The sequence below is a fragment of the Phascolarctos cinereus genome, unplaced genomic scaffold (genome assembly GCF_003287225.1).
Source record: "Phascolarctos cinereus isolate Bilbo 61053 unplaced genomic scaffold, phaCin_HiC Scaffold_2;HRSCAF=192, whole genome shotgun sequence".
Lineage (NCBI taxonomy): Eukaryota > Metazoa > Chordata > Mammalia > Diprotodontia > Phascolarctidae > Phascolarctos > Phascolarctos cinereus.
In genome coordinates, this window is record NW_027555625.1 from 334,886,346 (window position 1) to 334,908,384 (window position 22,039).

Consider the following 22,039-nt stretch of genomic DNA (forward strand, 5'->3'; position numbering starts at 1 on the left):
TGTTTACTGATGGAGTTAACCTCTCAGTGTCTCAAGTAACTCTCTAAGAGTTACTTATATTGGTGGAGGGAGTTCCTTTCCCAGATGTTCCCTCCCTTAGAGCTTCCTATTCCAGTGAAATCAGAGCTCCAGTTTTTAAAAAAATCATTTAAAAAAAAAAGCATTAGCTAAGTTGATCAAGAAAAAGAGAGGAAAATAACATAAGCAAAATGAGAAATTAACAAGAAGGATTCACAACAGAGAGGAAATAAAAAGAAGTGGTTAGGCTACAGCCTCTGAGGACCCTTTTGGTGCTAAATCTATGTTTTTCCCTATGACCTTTAAGTATCAGAAGTATTCAAAACTATTATATACAATTATACATCAGCAAATATTGGTGTTAAATCTATGTTTTTCCCTATGACCTTTAAGTATCAGAAGTATTCAAAACTACTATATACAATTATACATCAGCAAATATGAGAATTCAAAGGAAATTAATATATACATAAAACATTCAAACTAACAAGAAAGATCTTTTTAAAAATTCTTTTAGATTTAAATACTAAAACTTAAACACAATAAAGAAACACATTGTAAATGTAAATATTGAAATTTAATTGCAAAATAAGAAAATAAAAAAGCATGTCATGTACACAGCAGGAAAGAGATCTTAAAGTACCCAATCTGAGAAAAAGAAATCAAGCAAATAACAAACTGACTGCTCTAGGGAAAAAAAAGTCCCAGGAAAAATGGAATTACATGTGAATTCTATCAAATACTTCAAACAAATACTTCAAAAAAAAAATAGAGACAGAAGGCCTCAAAAAACCTTCACTTGATCCACCAATCCCAGTTAGGTATCATCCTATATATCTCTCCCCCTCTTTGTGGCTAAACACTTGAGAAGGCCATCTAAAATCAGTGCCTCCACAACTGTGACCTAATCATTTAACCAAAACTGCTCTCTCCAAGTCACTAAACATCTCTTAGTTGCCAAATCTTCATCCTTAACCTCTCTGCAACTTCTGATACTACTAAGCACCCTCTTCATCTTGACACTATCTCTCTAGATTTTCCTATGACCACTTTCTCCTGCTTCTCCTCTTACGTATCTGTCCCCTCCTTCTCTGTGTTCTTTGATACATTTTCACTGGGGTCACACCCACTAACAACAGTGGCTCCCAAGGTTCTTCCTTGGGTCCTCATCTCTTTTCTTTCTATACAACTGTACTTGGTGTTTTCATGTGCTTTCAGAGTTTCAATTGTCTTCTCTATACAGATGACACTCTGATCTGCTTTTCGCACTTTTCGGCACTAACCTCACTTCCAACCTCTAGACTGTCAGTAAGGCATCTTGAATTGTATGTCTCATAGACAGCTTAAAATCAACATGTCCCAAACTGAACTGATTATTTTTTTCTTTTTCTTTAGTATTTTATTTCCCCCTAGTTACATGTAAAAACAATTTTTAATGTTTGTTTTTAAAACTTTGAGTTCCAAATTCTCTTTCTTCCTCCCTCCTCATTGAGAAGACAAACAATTCTATATAGGTTATGTATGTGTAGTCATGCAAAACATTTCCATAATAGTCATGTTGTGAAAGAAAACAAAGACAAAAAAAACCCTCAAGAAAAATAAAGTAAAAAAATACGCTTTAATCTGTATTCAGATACCATCAGTTCCTTCTCTGGGGATAGATAGCTTTTTTCATCGTAAGTCTTTCAGAGTTGTCTTGGATCACTGTATTGCTGAGAAAAACTAGGTCATTCACAGCTGATCATCCTACAATACTGCTATTACTTTGTACACAGTACATTTCACTTTGTATCAGCTCATGAAAGTCTCTCTACGATTTTCTGAGAGGATCCCACTCATTATTTTTTTTATATATAAATTTATTTATTTTTATAGTTTTCAACATTTACTTCTACAAGATTTTGAATTCCAAATTTTTACCCCATCTTGCTCCTCCCCCTACCCCAAGATGGCATACATTCTGAATACCCCTTCCCCTAGTCTGCCCTCACTTCTACCTCTCCCCCCCTTCTCTTATCCCCTTCCCCTTCTATTTTCCTATAGGGCAGGATAGATTTCTGTACCTCATTTCCTGTATTTCTTATTTCCCAGTTGCATGTAGAAACATTTTTTTTAAACAGGTGTTTTTAAAACTTTGGGTTCCAAATTTTTTCCATTCCTCCACCCCCTCCGGCCCCCCACTGAAAAGGCAAGCAAGTCAATACAGGCCATACATGTGCAGTTATGCAAAACACTTCCATAGTAGACATGTTGTGAAAAACTAACTCTATTTCTCTTCATCCTATCCTGCCCCCCCATTTATTCCATTCTTTCTTTTGACCCTGTCCCTCCTCAGAAGTGCTTCCTTCTGATTATCCCTTTCCCAATCTGCCCTTCTCTCTATCATCCCCCTGTTCTCTTGTCCCCTTCCTCCCCCATTTTCCTGTAAGGTAAGACAGATTTCCATACCCGAGTGTGTATGTTATTCCCTCCTTAAGCCAAATCCTATGAGAATAAGATTCCCTCATTTCCTCTCACCTCCCCCTGGTTCCCCTTCACTGTAAGAACCTCTTCTTGTCTGTTTTGTGCGAGATAATGTACCCCATTCTACCTCTCCCTTTCTCCTTCTCCTAGTATAATCCTCTCTCACCCCTTAATTTTATTCTCCAGATATCACCCCTTCATCTTCAACTCACCATGTGCCCTCTATCTATCTATCTATCTATCTATCTATCTATCTATCTATCTATCTATCTATCTATCTATCTATACATGTAATTTTTCCCCTCCCACTACCCTAATACTGACAAAGGTCTCATGAGTTAGAAATATCATCTTTCCATGCAGGAATGTAAACAGTTCAGTCTTAATAAGTCCCTTACGATTTCTCTTTCCTGTTTACCTCTTCATGTTCTATTTGAGTCTTGTATTTGAAAGTCAAATTTTCTATTCAGCTCTGGTCTTTTCATCAAGAATGCTTGAAAGTCCTCTATTTCACTGAATGACCATTTTCCCCCCTGAAGGATTATACTCAGTTTTGCTGGGTAGGTGATTCTTGGTTGTAATCCTATCTCCTTTGCCCTCTGGAATATTATATTCCATGCCCTCCAGTCCCTTAATGTAAAAGTTGCTAAATTTTGTGTTATCCTGACTGTGTTTCCACCATACTTGAATTGTTTCTTTCTGGCTGCTTGCAATATTTTCTCCTTGACCTGGGAACTCTGGAATTTGGCTACAATATTCCTAGGAGTTTTCCTTTGGGGATCTCTTTCAGGGGGAGATTGGTGGATTCTTTCAATTTCTATTTTGCCGTCTGATTCCAATGTCTAGGCTCTTTTTTTGATCATGGCTTTCAGATAGTCCAATAATTTTTAAATTCTCTCTCTTAGATCTATTTTCCAGGTCAGTTGTTTTTCCAATGAGATATTTCACATTGTTTTCTAATTTTTCATTCTTTTGGATTTGTTCTAATCTGTCTTGATTTCTCATAAAGTCACTATCTTCCAATTGCTCTATTCTAATTTTTAAAGAAGTATTTTCTTCAGTAAGCTTTTGGACTTCCTTTTCCATTTGGCCAATTTTGCTTTTTAGGGCATTCTTCTCCTCATTGGCTTTTTGGACCTCTTTTGCCATTTGGGTTAGGCTATTTTTTAAGGTGTTATTTTCTTCAATATTTTTTGGGTCTCCTTTAGCAAGCTGCTGACTTGTTTTTCATGATTTTCTTGCATCACTTTCATTTCTCTTCCCAGTTTTTCCTCTACTTCTCTTACTTGCTTCTCAAAATCCCTTTTGAGCTCTTCCAAGTACTGGGATGGATTCATATTTTTCTTGGAGGCTTTGGACATCAGAGCTTTGACTTTGTTGTCTTCTTCTGGTTGTATCTTTTGATCTTCTTTGTCACCAAAGTAAGATAATATAGTCTGACTCTTTTTGCGAGGTTTGCTCATGATCCCAGACAACTACCTGAGTTTTAAACTCTTTGTTAAGGTAAAAGTCTTCTTCCAGTGTGGAGAATATACTGTCCCAAGCTTCGGGGGTTTATATAGCTGTTTTCAGAGATACTTCTAGGGACCTGTAAATTTTCAGTTCTTCCAAGGTGGTAAGATAAGGGTTGAGGTGTTTACTCTTTTCCTGGCCTGTGCTCTGGTCTTTGAGTGACCCGCCACAAGCAGTCTTTTCTCTCTTGGAACTGTGAGGAGGGTTTCCTCTGCACTGCCACTACAAGTTCCACCGAGCCAGCACTCTTCCTCACCCCAGGACTGCCACCCAGAACTGTGACCCAGATCCAAGCATGGGCAAAGCAAGAGATTTCTGCCTCAGCACTGGCAAAGAGATCTCTGTAGTCCCCCTCTGATCAGCCACTTGATTCCCCCTCAGTCAGTGGGCTAGAAGCTCAGGATGCAGCCACAGCCTAGGTGCCTGCGCTCTGCGCTCTGGAACTGGCTCTGACCTATCTCTTCTCTCACTGAAAAAATAGACTTTTCCCACTGGCCTTCTAAGTTGTCTTCTGCGTTTGTGGATTGAGCAGTCTGGAAACCGCCACAGCTGCCTGTGATTTATTCCTCTGAGGCCTGCCCCAGGTTTGCTGTGGCCTGTGAGCCATGCCGAAATGAGCTCCTCTCCCTGCCTGTCACAATATGCCTTTCTGATCAACCATCCAGGCTGTCTTGGGCTGGAAATTTGTCGTACTCTGTCCTTTTGTGGGTTCTGCTGCTTTAGAATTTGTTTAGAGCCATTTTTTTTAACGGGTATTTGGAGGGGTTTAGGGGATAGCTCAAGCAAGTCACTACTTTCACTGAGCCATTTTGGCTCTGCCCCCACTCATCATTTCTTAAAGTACAATAGTATTCCATCACAATCATATACCACCACTTGTTTAACCATTCCCCAATTGATGGGCATCTCCTCAATCTCCAATTCTGTGCTCTTCAAGATAAATGTTACAAATATTTTTGTACATATATGTCCTTTTCCTTTTTGTTTTTTAATCTCTTTTGGGATACAGACCTAGCAGTGGTATTGCTAGGTCAAAGGGTATACATGGTTTTATATCTCTTTAGGCATATGAACTGATTATCTTTCCCCTCAAGCCCTTTTCTCTTCCTCACTTCCCTTATTACTGCCAATAATATCACCATTATCTCAGTCATCCAAGCTTACAACCTAGGTGTCATGCTTGAATGCTGATGTTCTTTTATCCTCCAATATCCAATCAGTTGCTAAGTCCTGTTGCTTTTACTTTACTATATGCCTTCTTATATTCTCTGACACTACAACCACTCTGGAAACAGGTCCTTATCATCTCATGCCTGGACTGCTTCAGTAACCTGCAGGTTAATCTCTCTGCCCCAAAGCTCTCCCCATTCTAATCACTCAGTTGTCAAACTGATCTTCCTAAAGTGCAGGTCTGACCATATCAGTTCCCTACTAAATAAATTCAAAAAAGGAAGATGGAGGCTGATAGGAAGAACAACTCTTGACCTTGGCCTGTACCCTTCCTTGTTTTATTTTCATAAGGAACACTGGAATAATGAATGGAAACCAAGTAAGATGCTCTGAATCCATTCCTGTTGACATGTTTGATTTTTCACTTCAATCAGACACAGATGGCACCACACTCATGCTTTTCACAGGGTTTCACAGCTTTTCACAGGTCTCCTGTTTCTGTGTTTTACCGAAGTTACTTTGCTCCAGATCCAATGACACTAAACTCCTTCCTGTGCCCAACTCAAACAACAGCAGCAGTACCTAATTCCTTTACAGTTTGTCTTCTACATCCCACAAACAAGAGAGCTTTTGATTTGAATGAAGGGTGTTGGGACGGGGAGGTGCATTGTGAGCTAGTTAAAACCAGTTTGATTAGGTATAGCTCAAACCCCTAGGATATATATATATATATTAAGGCTAACAAATCCCAAGACCAAACATCGCCCTTCACCCTCAGTCTCTCACCTGTGTGGTACAGTTAATGTTAAGTGTCTTGAATTCTTGCCCCTCAGTCCTTATTTAATTAAGAAAATTAACTAATTTAAATTAATTAATTTAATTAAGAACATATCCTCATTTCACTGGTCATGATTTTCCTTCTATGTTCCCCAATGGATCACAGGGTGGTCCCTTATTAGTGACATGGTGGCTATTTTTCTAAAACTCTATATAAGCTGAACCTGAGAGGTGTTGGGGCTTCGATCAGATTGTGATATACCACTACAGAGTTGCATATCCAAAGCTACTCCAATGTGTGTCATGGCCCAGGAACAAATAACAATGGAGGTTGCATTCCAAGATTGTTCCCAGTTGTTATTTGCTCTCTTCCTCTCTTAGTTAAGTAGTAGTAAAATTTTGTTAACTGCTATCTCCTTGTGTGGTACTACTACACTTCATCTGAACCATTACCTTCCCTATAGCCACTTGAAAGTTGTTACCTGTTTTACATACTTTTCATTAGCTTTCAGCCAATGTCTTCTACAAACTCTTAGAAATACCAAGTTGTGGTATTAGTGGTTGCTACTGGAAAATTGGCTAGATAAGATAACTCAATTCTCTCTTCCATAGTGCATTTCTTTTCCATACGCATTAAGGCTTACAACAAACTTTCCTCATAACAACGCTATAAGGCTGTTAGTGTAATTATTATTATCCCCATATTACAGATGAGGAAATTGAGGCAGAGAACTGGAAAGCCTCTTGCCCAGGGTAACACAGCTAATGTTGGAGGAAGGACTTGAACTCAGGCTCCATCTACTGTTCTTCCCACCTAGCCCATGATGCTTCCACAAAAAATGCATTGGAAAGAACACTAGATTAGGAATCAGAAGACCTGGATTCAAGTATGAAAATACAGCACTAATTAGCTGTGTGACCAAGTCACCAAAACTCTCTCTGCCTAAGTTTCTTCACCAATAAAACAGGTATACTCAATACTACACCTAGCTTACAAGGTTGTTATAAGGATCAAATGAAATAATCTATGTAAAATGCTTTATAATTATTAAGAACTACATTAGCTGCTATCAGATATATCAACTCCTGATTCAGCATGGATTCAGCATGTGGTAAGAGGTACAAACAAAGGAGTTTGAGAAAACAGAATAATTAAGTTCTCTTAATTCAACTTTCTAAATTTGGGAATACCCACTATAACATTCCTGATAGCTGGTCAAAAACTCAGCTTGCCTGAAACAGTTCTTGTGATACAAGAGCTTACTAGCATAAATTACATCTTTAGAAAACTGTTAGAAAATTTTTTCTTTAAATCTACCTTTCTCTAACTTCTACCTCATTGATCCAAGTTTTGCTCTTTATGATTGATAAATCATATTCATTCTGGTAAGAATAAGTCTAATCTCTCTTCAACATAATAGTTCTACAAAAACCTCAGATATTTTGTTCCTTTATTTCTTCATTAGTCCTCTTTTTCCTTGGTTAAATCTCCAGTAGCTTTAGGTAGGGATAAAATTAAAGGAAAGATCTCTCTTGATCTCTCTCTTTTTTAAGCACAGGGAAAAGAAGCATATTGCTAAATGGGGGTGTGATAGTCAAGATGAAGAGATGAAAGAGGATAGGGGCAGAGGAAATTAGTTCAAGTGAAGGAGAAGCTGTAGGAGACAAGATTATCTTTTGAGATGGAGGATGTTATATGGAAAAAGTATGGAACATACTACTGTAGAAAATTAGACATTTATGACATTAGAACATAGCATGTTACCTATTAGCCTTGCAAAATATAATATGCTTAGAAAGCAATGTGAATGAATAAAATAAAGGCCCAACTAAAGTTAGGCTACTGGACCCAATCAACATGGTTTCATGGATTTTTCTAGTAATTCTTGTTAACCTGGGAGCAGAGACAGATGATAACAGGGGAGAATATGAAGGTTTGGTAACTGGCATGCAAGGTATAGAAAAAGTATGCTAGCAAGGGCATTTCTGAAATAGAAAAACACAGGGTTCTGGCTAGGTAGGAATAGCAAAGAGGTGATGAGGGCAAAGACCAAATTTAATTGTGTAGAAACACATTAAGTCAACCACATCCCTTCCTTGTTCCTTCTTTTGAAACATTAATGCATCCATGTCCTGGTCTAAAATTACTGGTATGGGGGCAGTTAGGTGGTGCAGTGGATAGAGCACCGACCCCGGATTCAGGAGGACCTGAGTTCAAATCCGGCCTCAGACACATAACGCTTACTAGCTGTGTGACCCTGGGCAAGTCACTTAACCCCATTGCCTAGCCAAAAATAAATAAATTAATGGATGGATGAATGAATGAATGAATGAATGAATGAATAAATAATCGCTGGTATCACTTTCTGCAAAAGGTCTTCCTTTTAAGAAGAAAATCAAGTCCAAAGAGAGACTTGGATTCCTTAAAACTCAGATTAGATAGAGAGAATTATAGAATCATAGATTAAAATCTGAAAGGGACTTTAGAAGTCTTTGAGACAACTGTCTCATTTTACAGATTAGGAAAAGTGATTAGAGAGCTTAAATGATGTGGTCAGGGTCACAAAACTAGTAAGCATCTGAGACAGGAGTTACATCTCAGAATCACTGTCATGCTAAAATGAGACCTCACAGCAAACCTTGAGTAGAGATTTTTAAGCTGAATAAACTATAATTTTGATTAATATTGCTTTAATTATCTAATTTAGATATAACATTTAAATAGATCTGGAAAAAATGGACTATAGCTATGTACAAATGACAATTCTCAGTACTTACCACTGTCTTGAGTCCAAGTTTCTAAGTTCTCTAAGGAGTTTTTCATTTTTCTTCAGGAGATGAAAGCTCCTCCTAAAGAAATAATGGATAAACATTTTCATTGTCTTTATAATTGAATGACACAACAGTCCTGGAACATACCTTCCACTCTCCTTATGGAGTGCTTACATTTCTCTTGTCTGTTCGTATTTCTAAAACAAAGGTGAACAAATCCTAAAAAAAAAAACCCTTTAAACAATATTTATTATTATTTCTACCTAAGGACCTGATATTTTCCTCTCAGAATATTATACCTATTGGTTTCTTCAGTTTTACTCTTATAGACTACGCATGGTTCTCTAGTCTTATTTCAAAAGTAAGAGACAGGACTAGATGTGGATTTTATTTACAATACATAGTTTTAAAAATAAGTCAGAAGGTTTTTAGATGAAATAAATTATTTACAAAATCCAAACCACGTGTCAAAAATAATGACAATTCAGAAAGAGTTTGGATACCCCACAAGTCAAATGATACTTATTATGTAACATCATTTGCCCATAAGGTGATAATTAAAAATAGTGCATTTGGAGTGAGTGAAAAGATCAATGTTTTTGTCCTGGGCTTTGTGGCTTGGTCAAGCTACTTAGTCTTCTGAACCCAGTTTCCTAGTCAGCAAAATATGGACAACATTTATATGACCTTATACTAACAGGGGATGTTTCTATAGTGCTTTTTTGCAAAGTGCTTTTATATCTTGTTTTATTTGTGCTATTTCACAGTATTGTCATGATCATCAAATTAATTAATGTATAAAGCATTTTGTAAATTGGTAAGAATTATTATTTTTATACCATAGAGGCATTCTATGCAACTGAAATTATTTGTATAGACTACATAGTTCTAAATCAGTGTATGAGCTGCAGTTGCAAAATTGAAAATAACAGTCTAACAGCTGGAATGGTCCTTAAGATTAGAGGATGATAGATTTAAAGCTGAAAGATAACTAAGAGATTATCCAGCTCAATGCCGATTTTACAAATGAGAAAACAAGCGCAGAGAGGTTAAGATACTTGTTCAATGTCACCCAGATTAGAACAGCAAATCCAGGAACTGAATGACAAGTCTCTTGACCTGAAATTCAGCCTTCTTCCTGTTTTCCACTACGTCACTGAGGAAAACCTACGGAGGTCAAAGAGCCTGGGGAATCTAAGCTCAGAGAGGTAAAATGATATATACAAAGTTACAAAATACCTTTACTGGCAGAGCCAGTATGGAGAGGCTCCCAAAGTTAACCAGATGATTCTAACAGTCTTCTAATTGGCTCCTTGTCTTGTTTCTCTCTACTCCAATTTTCCTTAAGCTCAGATCTAAGCATGTTATTTCTTTAATAAACTTCAGTGGGCTTCCTACTGTCATTGGAATCAAATAGAAACTCCTCAAACTAGGTTTAAAAGCCTTTCACAAACTTCTTCCAACCTATCCGTTTTGCCTTATAGGACATTCTATCCTGTTGGCATCTGTGATCCAGCCAAACTGGCCCCTCACTGCTGCCTCTTAGAATTCCTCTTCCTTCAAGATTCAACTTAAGTATCACTTCCTAAATGAAGCCCTTCCTGATCCCTTCAACTGCTAGTGCCCTCCATTTGAAACAACCATATTTTAACCATTTTGTATTGTTGTATTATTTCACAGTTCTATGTCCTTGCTGTCCCCTCATTAGAATGTAAGTTACTTGTGTGTAGGAATTATTTCATCCTTTGTATTTGAATCCCCAGAGTCTTACACAGTGCCTTGCACACAGGAGGAATTTAATAAATGTTTATGGATTGAATGACTGATTGAAGCAGTAATATTTGAGCTATCCTTCTATTATATGTCAAATATAAATACTATCCTTTTTACCTTACTTTTTTCCCCTGAAGTAGAGAATTTAAAAAATGCATATTACTCAATGCCTATCTTAATCAATGACATACTGTTAGCTAAAGAAAAATTTAAGAAACTCTACACCTTCCTTAAATGGATAAAAATCTAATCAAATCTAGAAGTTTTTTTTTTTCTTAGATCCTAGATCCAATGTCTCAAATTCTGAAACTATTGCCTTGCTGTTTTCTAAGTATTTTGGCAGGAAAAAAGCACATATTTATTGTTTAAGTCATAGTTTTAAAGGTAGGCTGTACAAATGAATTGAAAATGTATGGTTTTTGAGTCCATTTTTACTTAGTGTCTTTACTTCATGCAGTGAGAATTTAAGACTGTAGGACCTAAATGAGAATACATGAAAGCACAACATGCACACACATTATATATGGATATACACACACATATTATTAATGGCCATAGAGTAGGCCTGCACAACTTGTGGCTGTTTACAGCCCATGGGCCACTCGCAGCATGCCAAAGGATTTCCTCTACATATAAAGGATGTTTTCCCCTACATTTTTCAAGGACAGCCAGAAATCCTTTGGTGTGCAGCAAGTGGCCTGAGGGCCTTAAGTGCCCTTGGCCTGCAAGTTGTGCAGGCCTCCCTTACAGCTATCTTTTCTCTTTCTATCATGATCCAAACTCATATCTTTCCTTTATGCCTCCCTGTTCTTAACAAATCTATTTTTTTTAAGGCAATTGGGGTTAAATGACTTGCCCTGGGTCACATAGCTAGTAAGTGTCAAGTGTCTGGTCTGAGGCCGCATTTGAACTCAGGTACTCCTGACTTCAGGGCTGGTGCTCTATCCACTGTGCAACCTAGCTGCCCCTTAATGTTAATTAGCTATTTGTTTTTGTTTTTGCTTTTCGCTAGGCAATTGGGGTTAAGTGACTTGCCCAGGGTCACACAGCTAGTACGTATTGTGTGTTGTGTGTCTGAGACCGGATTTGAACTCAGATCCTCCTGACTTTAAGGCCGGAGCTCTATCCAGTGCACCACCTAGCTGCCAACAAATCCATTTCTGTCTAGAGACTGTAGAGAGGAGGAAGAGGGAAGCAGGGGGAACCACTAAAAAGATTTTCTTATAAATCAAAAAGTATTTAAATGTAAAACCCACGTATTTCTTGTTAACCTTACCTTTTGTCCCAGGAATTCATTCCCAATATACTGAGGAGCAATCTGCAATAATAAAATGCTGACTGAGACTTCTGAGGTGTTGGTTCATCTTGTTCCATGGCTTTCATATTTAAGTCATTGAAATACTTTTCAACAAATTCCCTCTCCTCCGTGTACTGCTTAAGGATGGCATTGATAACATCATTTTCTTGTTTTTCAGAGATGCACGCGGGTTGTGGAGCAGGAATGTTGAGTGAGACACCAGTCCTTTGTAAGCATTCAGGACTAGTAACACCTAAATATTGGAGGAGCTCATCAAGAACATCCTCTTCATCTCTTATTGTATCCCACGTTGGCACTGTTTCTCTGAATCTCCTCTTAATCTGGAGCTCAGGTCCATCTCTAACAGTTACATCCTCTGGATAGTCACTAGAAGTTGTAGTGTCTTCTGGCTTCTCTTGGTGAGACAATGAAAGCATGAATGAAACTGGTTCTGAGAGATATCTTACAGAAGGTGGTCCATAAAGGATGGCAGAGTCCCATGAATATTTACCTGACAAATCACGAACTATAATTCTGACATTTGAATTAGCTGAAGTCAGCCCCGCACATAATCCTCCTCCAGGCATATTCTCTTCTGATCTTATCTGGATACAGGATACCAATGTCGTGTTGTTCAATACAAAAAACTGGAGATTTGGACTCTCAAAAAGTTCAGGAGAAAGTTCGGAACTTTCACTGTAATGATTGTCATGATTTTCACAAACCTGACTTGTTAGCATAGCAGGACCACCATTCATTGGATAGTGACCTAAGTGGTTTACCAGGTGCGTTATAACAGTACGAGCTGCAACTGAGATTAATCCTTGTTGAATCTGAGTTTTTACTGTAAGTAAAAAAATAAAAGAGTGGGTAGACTGATGCTTAAAACATATAGTATCTAGCAAACAAAATAAAAGCAAATTTATATTTAAAAAGACCATATTTGCAAGCTGCCAAAAAAGTTCTGTTATCAATATATCTGATATAAATACTATTTATTTCACTTTTGCATTACAGAAGTAAAGGGAGGAAAAATGAAATTTCTTTGATGCAGATATGCTGACTGCAGTCAATAAAAAGTAAGTCAGGACTGTTTCAATGTCTTTGTTTAGGTGTCTCAAATTTAAACTTATGTTACTAAATCCAGGAAAATGACATGGTTGCAAAGAGAGACAAGATGTTATCTCTCAGAAAGTCAACAAGGTAAAAATTAAAATGAGTAACAAAACCGCTGCAAAATAAGGCAATGAAATCAATTCTATGGATAAAATTTCCTATTTCTTGGGTAGATTTCTAGATTCACATGATTTGCATTGAAACTTGGCCAAATACCTCTGGATTTTATAGATTATGTGCAATGTTTCAGAATTAGGGAATCTTCAGCTAGTCATAGATACAAGGGTGAAAATTAAGAACTGGGAAAGAGGCTAAGGTAAAGTAGTCTATTCAACATGTTACACCTTGGGACATAGAATGTTAAGTGGCAAAAAAATTTTTATAGGCAGAAATGCTATATTTCTAAAAGACAAGTGGCTTTCTTGGGTTGACATAATCTATTTTGGACAGTTATGGAATTTTGAACTCCTTTCTTTTGAATTAAGATTAGGTCAAACAAGTAGAGAAAGAATGTTACATGACTGTCCAGAGGGGTCACCCAGTAATTAAGGAGAAAGTTTTAAGGAAGAATAGGCTAATGAGAAGCCTGAAATTAGTAGGCGGGAAATAAAGTGGTTAATATCAGGAACTGAAGGAGAAAAGGGGCACAGAAGGGGAGAGAGAGAAAACGTTTGACAATAAGAGTAAGAATTGGATATATTCATATATAGGTGGAATGAGGAATAAGCATAAACATTTATATGGTACCTACTGTGTGCTAGGCACTGTATGCTAAGGCTTTACAATTATTATCTCATTTGATTGCACAAAAACCTTGCCGGGGGGGGGCAGCTAGGTGGTGCACACTGGCCCTGGAGTCAGGAGGATCTGAGTTTGAATCTGGCCTCAGACACCTGACACCTACTAGCTGTGTGACCCTGGGCAAGTCACTTAACCCCACTGCCTAGAAAAAAAAAAGGTGATATAAAACCAAAAGCAATCAAAACAAACAAACAAACAAACAAACAGACACAAAAAAGTCCTGCAAGTTAAGAGCTATTATTATCTCCATTTTTTAAAAAGGCAATTGGGGTTAAGTGACTTGCCCAGGGTCACACAGCTAGTAAGTGTCAAGCGTTTGGTCTGAGGCCGGATTTGAACTCAGATCCTCCTGAATTCAGGGTCGGTGCTCTATCCACTGTGCCACCTAGCTGCCCCTATTATCCCCATTTTACAACTGAGGATGCAAAAGTAAACAGAGGTTAAGTGACTTAGCCCATGGTCACCTGGCTAGTAAGTATCTGAGGTCAATTTTGGACTCCAGGCCCAAAGCTCTATCCACTATGTAATGTATAAGAAAGTAGAAGGGTTCTTCAGGGGGGGAAATGGACATTCAATGAAATAGAGGATTTTCAAGCATTCCTAATGAAAAGACCTGAGCTGAACAGAAAATCTGACTTTCAAATACAAGACTTAAGCATAAAAAGTAAACAGGAAAGGGGAGTCTTAAGGGACTACATGGGAAAATGATACTTGTAACTCAAAAGAAGTTTCTCATTATTAGGGCAGTTAGAAGGAGTATATATAGAGGACACAGGTGTGAGTTGAATATGATGGCATAATATCTTAAAATTAAAGGGTGAGAAGAGGAATGCGCTTGGAGAAAAGGAAAGGGAGAGGTAGAATGGGGTAAATTATCTTATATAAAAGAAGCACCAAAGAACATTTAAAGTGGAGGGGAAAATGGGGAGGTGATGGGGAACATTTGAACCTTATTCTCATTGAAATTGGCTCAAAGGAGGAATAAAATACACATCCAATTGGGTATAGAAATCTACCTTCCCTAAGTAGGAAGGGAAGGAGATAAGAAAAGGGGGAGGGTGCTGATAAAAGAGAGAGCAGACTGGGGGAGGTGGTAGTCAGAAGCAAAACACTTTTGAGGAGCGATGGGGTGAAAGGAGAGAGAGAGAGAGAAAATAGAAAAAACGGGAGAAACAGGACTGAGGGAAATAGCAAGTACAACTGAAAAAATTTTTGAAAGAAGTTTCTCTGATAAAGGCCTTATTTCTCAAATATATAGAGAAATGAATCAATTTTGTAAAAATAACAGCAATTCTCCAACTGATAAATGATCAAAAAATATGAATAGTCAGTTTTCAGATGAAGTAATGAAGCTTCTCTCCACTCCCCAACCCATAGCAGTGCTCTTTTCAACCAGTCCTCTAATGTCAGCTAAGGGAGTGAAGAAAGTAAGAGAAAAGTGTAAAGCCCAGGAGAGTGGGAGTGGTAAAAGTAAATAGATCCAACTGCAGTGACCAATATTAAGCCTCCCTGGAACAGTGTCCCAACTGGCCCCCTTTACCCAATTATGCTGAGAGACATAAGAGAGAACGGCAAGAATTAGTGGTGAGAAACAAAACTACTGGGGTCATAGAAAGAAAAAGACTGGTACTAAGAAACACATTTACAACAAAAGACTCACAGACAAATCAGAAATTATTCATAAAGATAGACAAAATATTGATGAGGACGAAGATTCAAAGAAAAGAGCCATTTGAGCGGACAAGAACTTCAAAACAAAGGAAACTAAATCAAAATTCCTTTAGAAACGTGATGCTGTTACAACAAATACTTTAAGGCCCCCTGAAACAGTGATGAAGCAACCACAAAATCTCAAGAACGGCTCAAAAAGGCAATTAAAGAATTAAGTGGAAAAAAAGAAAAAAAATAAAATGAACATGTCAAAGAAATAAGCATAAAAATCAGAGCACTTAAGAAAGAAATCAATTAACCAATCTATCAGCAAGCATTTAATAAACATTTAATCAATAAGGTTAAGAAGAGACTAGAGACTTGGGGGGCAGGGAGTGAGAGGTGAGGGAGTGGAGAAGACATTATCCATAACAGTAGATTCTCTGAACTAAAGAAAGAACCAGAACACAAAAATAACAGAAAGAAAATTAAAAAACAAATAAGATTAAAAGAATGTTGTTCCTTGAGAAAGCACACTGTTTCCCCCTTTCTTTATATCCCTAGTGATACTATCACTTGATACATGCTTGTTGACTGCCTGAGAACATATGAAAGCTCTATAAAATAACACTGAACTTGAAAATAAGATGTGAAGAGATAGCTTAAGAATTATATTTCTTTTCCAAAACATAATTAAAATGAAAATCTTAATAAAATGATTCAAATAATCATGCAGAAAAACTGCAAACAGTAAAGAGCAAATTAAACAAAACCACAAAACATTAACAGAAAGATACTTCCAATCAATTTACCAAGAAACATCACAGTCAAATTTGAGAACTAAAACATCAAAGACTTTTTGTAGGCAGCAAGGAAAATTTTTTTCTTTACATTCCAAGGAGAATCAATCAGAAAAGAATAGGATTACTCTTACGGTCAACATGAAATCAAAGGAAAAAAACTGATATATTCTGAAAAGCAAAAATGATTGCTTTGTTAAAATTAATTTTGAAAAACTGAACCTGAGGATCATGATAAGGACACAAATGAACATCTGGCAAAATGAATCATTGTGACAAAAGAATACATAAGTATAAATGTTATTCAAAATGCAAATTGACTATATAACAAAAAGTTAAATACAAAAATTTCAGAAAGCTGTGAAAACCTAAGAAATGAAATGTTTATTTTCATGTGATTAAGGCTAGACAAAGCCATGAATGTGGGATGGGTGAGTGTATGCTGCTGGATTTTATTTTTGTTTCAGAGAGTACAAGTCTGAAAGGTAACAAGAAGGCAAAATGAGCTAAATATCAAACAAGTATTTAAACACTTCCTAAGTGCTCAGGACTGTGTTAAACACTATGGATACAAAGAAAAAGCAAACACTGGCACTGTCCTTTAAAGAAGCTTTCATTTTGAGTCTTTGTGTATAGTAAAAAGTATATGCTAAATACATACAGAAAAGTCAATTCAGAACTTAGAGATTCCAATGTCTAGCAGCCTGGTGGAAACTTCCCAATAAAACTTCTAAGAGGGAATCATGAGGAGAAATGTGAAGATCATGTTGGTTTTTCCTTCCCCTTCCCTTTGACCACAGGAGGACCGATTCAGAGAATCGAAGGATTTTTGGACTTCCCATTGGGTTCCTAGTCTTATCGGTGTCCCTATAGTGGCAGATATAGTGTCTACATCATAAGTGGAGAACAGATTTGACTTATTGAGGCAAGGTGGCTTCAGGACTCTACTGGAAGCCCCAAAGAGAAGGTACACCATGCCTGGTGAATTTCATGGATACTCCATAAAGGGTAGAAGACTTTCAGCAACCAGGAGCTACCAGATATTTCAATCTTTGGGCTCTGAACTGGCCTACTATTATAGATGACCCATGGGGTGTGAACAAGTTTGTTTAGTCAATATACTTTTTATGTAACTAATAAACAACAAGAGCTAGTTTACTGAAAAGACCGATGAAATCATTAAAATAAGATCCAACCTGATGAAAGAAAAAGTTATGAAAACTTAAAATAAAAAGTGAATTCACTATAGGAAATAAAAAGAAGTATCAGCAATTGTTATACAATTTAAACATTATCAACCAGTCATTTACTAAGCAACTAGTGCCAGTTACAAGGGACACAAGTATAAAAAACAAAAAAAATCTCTACTCTCAAATTTACATTATACTGAAAATATAAATCTGAGAATTCAAAGGAAATGAATAAATATCTACAGAAATACAGACTATTCAAACTAAACAAGAAATTAAAGTAGCCAGTCTTAGAAAAAGAAATCAAGCAAGTCATAACTGAAAGGCACAAGGGAAAAATTTAAGGCCAAAAAGAATTACAAAATAATTCAATCAAACCTATAAAGAACAATTAAGAAAAATATTAATATCAAATATAGAGACAGAAAGCATACAAGATTCTTTTTGTGAAAAAAAAATATGGTCTTGATATCCAAACAAGTGAGAGAAAAATAGTTCTTAACCAATCACTGTAATAACTACTGATGTAAAATATTATAATTCCTTATTGAGAGATTAGAGACCTCTATCCAGGAAATAATTTCCTATAAAGACGTTAGATTTACACCAGGGAAACAAGGATGTACAGCAACAATATAAAAAGGAAGAAAATATGCATTTATTAAGCACCTATTATATGATAGGCACTACACTAACTATTTTATAAATATCTCATTTGGTCCTCACAACAACTGTGTGAAGTAGATACTATTATTATTCTCATCTTACAGATGAGGAAACTGAGGTAAAGGTTAAATGACTTGCCAGGAGTCATACAGTTAGTAAGTAGCTGGGACCATCTCAATTTTTCCTAACTCCAGGCCCTGTACTCTTAACTGCCTCTACATTTAAACAACAAAGATAATAAAACCATAAGATAATTTCAATAGAGGCAGAAAAAACCCTTAGACAAAACCAAACTAAACATGAGTATGGAAGGGGCTTATTAAATATAATCAAAAGCATATATTTTAAAACTAGAATGAGTATTGTTTAAAAATAAAGAAATTTTAGAAGCTTTCTCAGTACCAACACTGGTAAGGTAATAATGTCTCTACTCCCTACAATTACTGGAAAGAGTTCCAGAAATGCTAGCTGGAAAAATAAGATGGAAAACAAAACCAAAGGCTGGCAAACATTGGCAAAGAAAAAACTATCCCTACTTGCAGGTGATAAGGCTGTATATTTAGAAAACACCAGAGAAAGAGTGAATAAAAGAACTGAAGTGATAAATAGGCTCAGCAAGGTACCATGATGCAAAATAAATCCACAAAACATTAATATCATTTCCATACAGCACTATCAAAAACTAGGAAGAAATAAGATACATTCCACTCAAACTAATTACAAAATGTTTAAAGTATCTGTCAAGTAACATACCAAGATACACAAAAGATTTCTATCAATACAACTACAAAGCACTCTTTGTGAAAATGAAGACTTAAATAATTAGAGAGTCACTAATCATGGTTAAATTATGACAATGAAGGGAAAATGGCAATGCTACCTAAGTTAACTTACCAAAGAAGTACTATGTCAACTTAATGAAATAATACTATTTAGAACGAGGCATAATATGAAAATAAATTCAGAAAACCAAAATTATTCATGAAAGGGGTATACAATTACCAGACCTCAAACTATATTCCATTCTATCATTACTCTTCCTTGAACTGTCCTTATTGACAAGACATGATCAACTTGGTAACTTACAAACATGAAAAACAAGTGTGTCCAAAACTCTACCACTCATAAAAAACCTTCACTAGATCCCAGGCAGAACCAATAACTGGTAGAAGTTTCAGAGCCCTGTGATGAGAGAAAGACTCCAAACAGAGCCCTGAGTCCCTTGAAGTAGGGACCTAGGCTGGCTCCCTATAACCAAGACCAGATAGATCCTGTCCATACCATTCAGTTGTGAAGCTTGATCAAAAATGCAGGCCACCCTATCCCTATAAGTAAATCAAGGAATGCTCTGACCACCACCAGGAAGTACCTTCATTTGAGAGTGGCCTAGGAGACAAACCCTGCAGAAGATGACAACTCCTAAACAAAGTAAAGCCTCAAAGGAAAAAATTCTGGAAGAAATGAAAGAGAAAAGTTAGGGAGAAAAGAAAAGCAAGAAAAATTTAAACTTTGAAGCAGATGGTGAAAAAATAAAATAAAATAAAATAAGAGGCAGCTAGGTGGTACAGTGGATAGAGCACAGGCCCTGAAGTCAGGAGGACCTGAGTTTAAATCTGGCCTCAGACTAAACACTTGCCACTTACTAGCTGTGTGACCCTGGGCAAGTCACTTAACCTCAATTGCCTAAAAGAGAAAAAAATAAAATAATAAAAAAAATAAAGCAGACAGTGGAAAACCTCACTCAAGAACTGAACCTCCTGCAAATTAGAATGGGACAGAGAGAAAAGAATGACTAAACAGAACAACAAGTAATATTTTTTAAAAACTGAAAAAATAGAAGAAAATCTAAGAAATATAAATGAAGAACAATTAACCTAGAAAACAGGTCAATGACAAACAATTTAAGAACTACTGGATTCTCCAAAAATTATACACAGAAAAAAACCTAGATATCAATTTTTAGAAAATTCATAATTTGAAAAAAGCATAACCAACAATATGATGTTTTCAAGAAACATACTTAAAACATGGATTTGTATAAAGCTAAAAAATATCACAGATAACAAAATCAGTATCAATACCTAACTAGTGGAATATATTAAGTACAAAATATATAGAAGCAAACAAAAATAGTTGCATAGTTTTTGACCAATCCAAAGACACCAAATTTTGGCAAATACATTGAAGGATTTGTTTCATCTTTTATAGATTCTTGAATTTGGTTATTATATAAAGAAATGTTAATTTCTCTGAGTTCCTTTTGTAGCTTGCAACTTTGCTGAAGCAATTAGCTATCTCAATGAATTTCTTTACAGATTCTCTAAAATATTCTAACTAAATCATCATGTTATCAACAAATAAAAATCATTAAATGTCCAATTTTTTGTGTTTTTCTTTATATCTTTAACTCTTTTCTTCTGCTTTATTGCCACTATTAGCATTTCTAGAACTAAATTAAATGGACTAGGGAAGAGACAGCCTTGTTTTTCACTCGTGTATTTCAAATTTCTGAACTGAAATGATTAATGATAGTGATCTATAATTCTCCTTTGGTGCTTTATCCTTACCAAGTCTGGGTATTTGTGCTATATTTGTCTCATAAAAAGAGCTTGATAAAGTGCTTTCTTTCTCAATTTTTTTGAGGATAATTTGTGTAGTACTGAAATTATTACAAATTCATTAGGACCAAGTGTCTTCCATTCCTTCCTTCTTTTGGTAGTTCCTTTTTGGTCCAGTTCTATTTCTTCCTGTTTGATCATTCCATTTTTTTATGTGTTTTTTTTTTTTTGAAGGTAGTACCCAATTTTTTGTGTGTTGTTTTATTCACATTATAATCATGCACAGAAAGTTCTGACAGCTATGTTTATTTTGTTTGGGTTTGTTATTATTTCACCTTTTTTATTTTTTTTAATTGTAGTATATTTCTACTGTCTTCTTAATCAGGTTGGTTAAAAGTTTACAAATTTTCCTTTATCAGTTCACCTTGTTTATTTTTTTAATTGTAGTATATTTCTACTGTCTTCTTAATCAGGTTCGTTAAAAGTTTACAAACTTTCCTTTATCAGCTCCACAGTCATTTTGATTACAAATTTACTTGTTTCTCCTCTAATTTTCAAGATTCACTCTTTTGCGCTTGTTTTTGCCATTTATTTTTGGAGTTTCTAGTTTTTAAAATGCATATTCACTACATGAATCCTCTCCTTTACTATTTTACTAATGTATATTTTTAGGAATATAGTTTTGCTTGGAAGAATACTTCAGCTGCATTCCAAAAATTTCATCTTGTTTTATCATTTCACATAATTATGTTATCTATCACTTATTTTTTGACTCATTTAATATTTAGGATTTCATTATTAGGTATCCATTTAGGACTGTGTCTGTTGTTTGTGCTTCCTGAATTGATTACTGTTTTTATTGTATTAAATTTTGTAAAGGAGGTGACTGGTATTTCTTTTACAATTATTTGCACTTTCCCTATGACCTATATATAACCAATTTTGCAAAAGTTACATGAGATGTTGAAAAATGTGTACATTATTTACTTGTCCAGTTTTTAGCTTCAGCTCCAATTTCTCCAGATTTATATTTAGCCCTTTCAGTTTTGTCTTACTATGAAAGAAGAACACTAAAGTCTCCTAGTATTATTGTGATAGTCTTCCAACTTAGTCAATTTTTCTTTCATGATTTTAGATGGCATTCCACTTGGAATGTAAGTTTAGTATTTATATTGGATTGCTGTCTACGCTTCCTTTCAGAATAATGTAATTTCCTTCTTTATTGTGAAATTTTGTTTTTCTTTTGTCTCACTGCATATTTATCATTCCTGATTTTTTGGATTCGTACGATACATAGTGAATTCTATTTTAGTCTCTAATTTTTATTCTTTGTATTTCTTTGCTTTTTAAACGCCATCTTTGTATGAAATAGATTATGGGGTTTTGCTTTCTTATCTAATTTGTCACTATTTTTTGTTTTACTGGATTGTTAATTTTCATTCACACTTAAAGTTATGAGCGATTTATATTTTCTAT

General features: G+C 35.8%; 1 protein-coding gene across 10 annotated transcripts in view; it reads right to left on the reverse strand.

The window, feature by feature from the left end:
* The window catches only part of RALGAPA1 (Ral GTPase activating protein catalytic subunit alpha 1), a 318,940-nt gene that overhangs the window by 94,250 nt on the left and 202,651 nt on the right, over positions 1-22,039 (reverse strand). For all 10 annotated transcript variants that reach the window (XM_020991372.2, XM_078150316.1, XM_020991370.2 and 7 more), the window contains 2 exons: positions 11,762-12,626; positions 8,719-8,790 (listed from right to left, as the gene is read on the reverse strand). In XM_020991372.2, the coding sequence (XP_020847031.1) occupies positions 8,719-8,790; positions 11,762-12,626 (937 nt within the window). The remainder of the gene's footprint in view (positions 1-8,718; positions 8,791-11,761; positions 12,627-22,039) is intronic.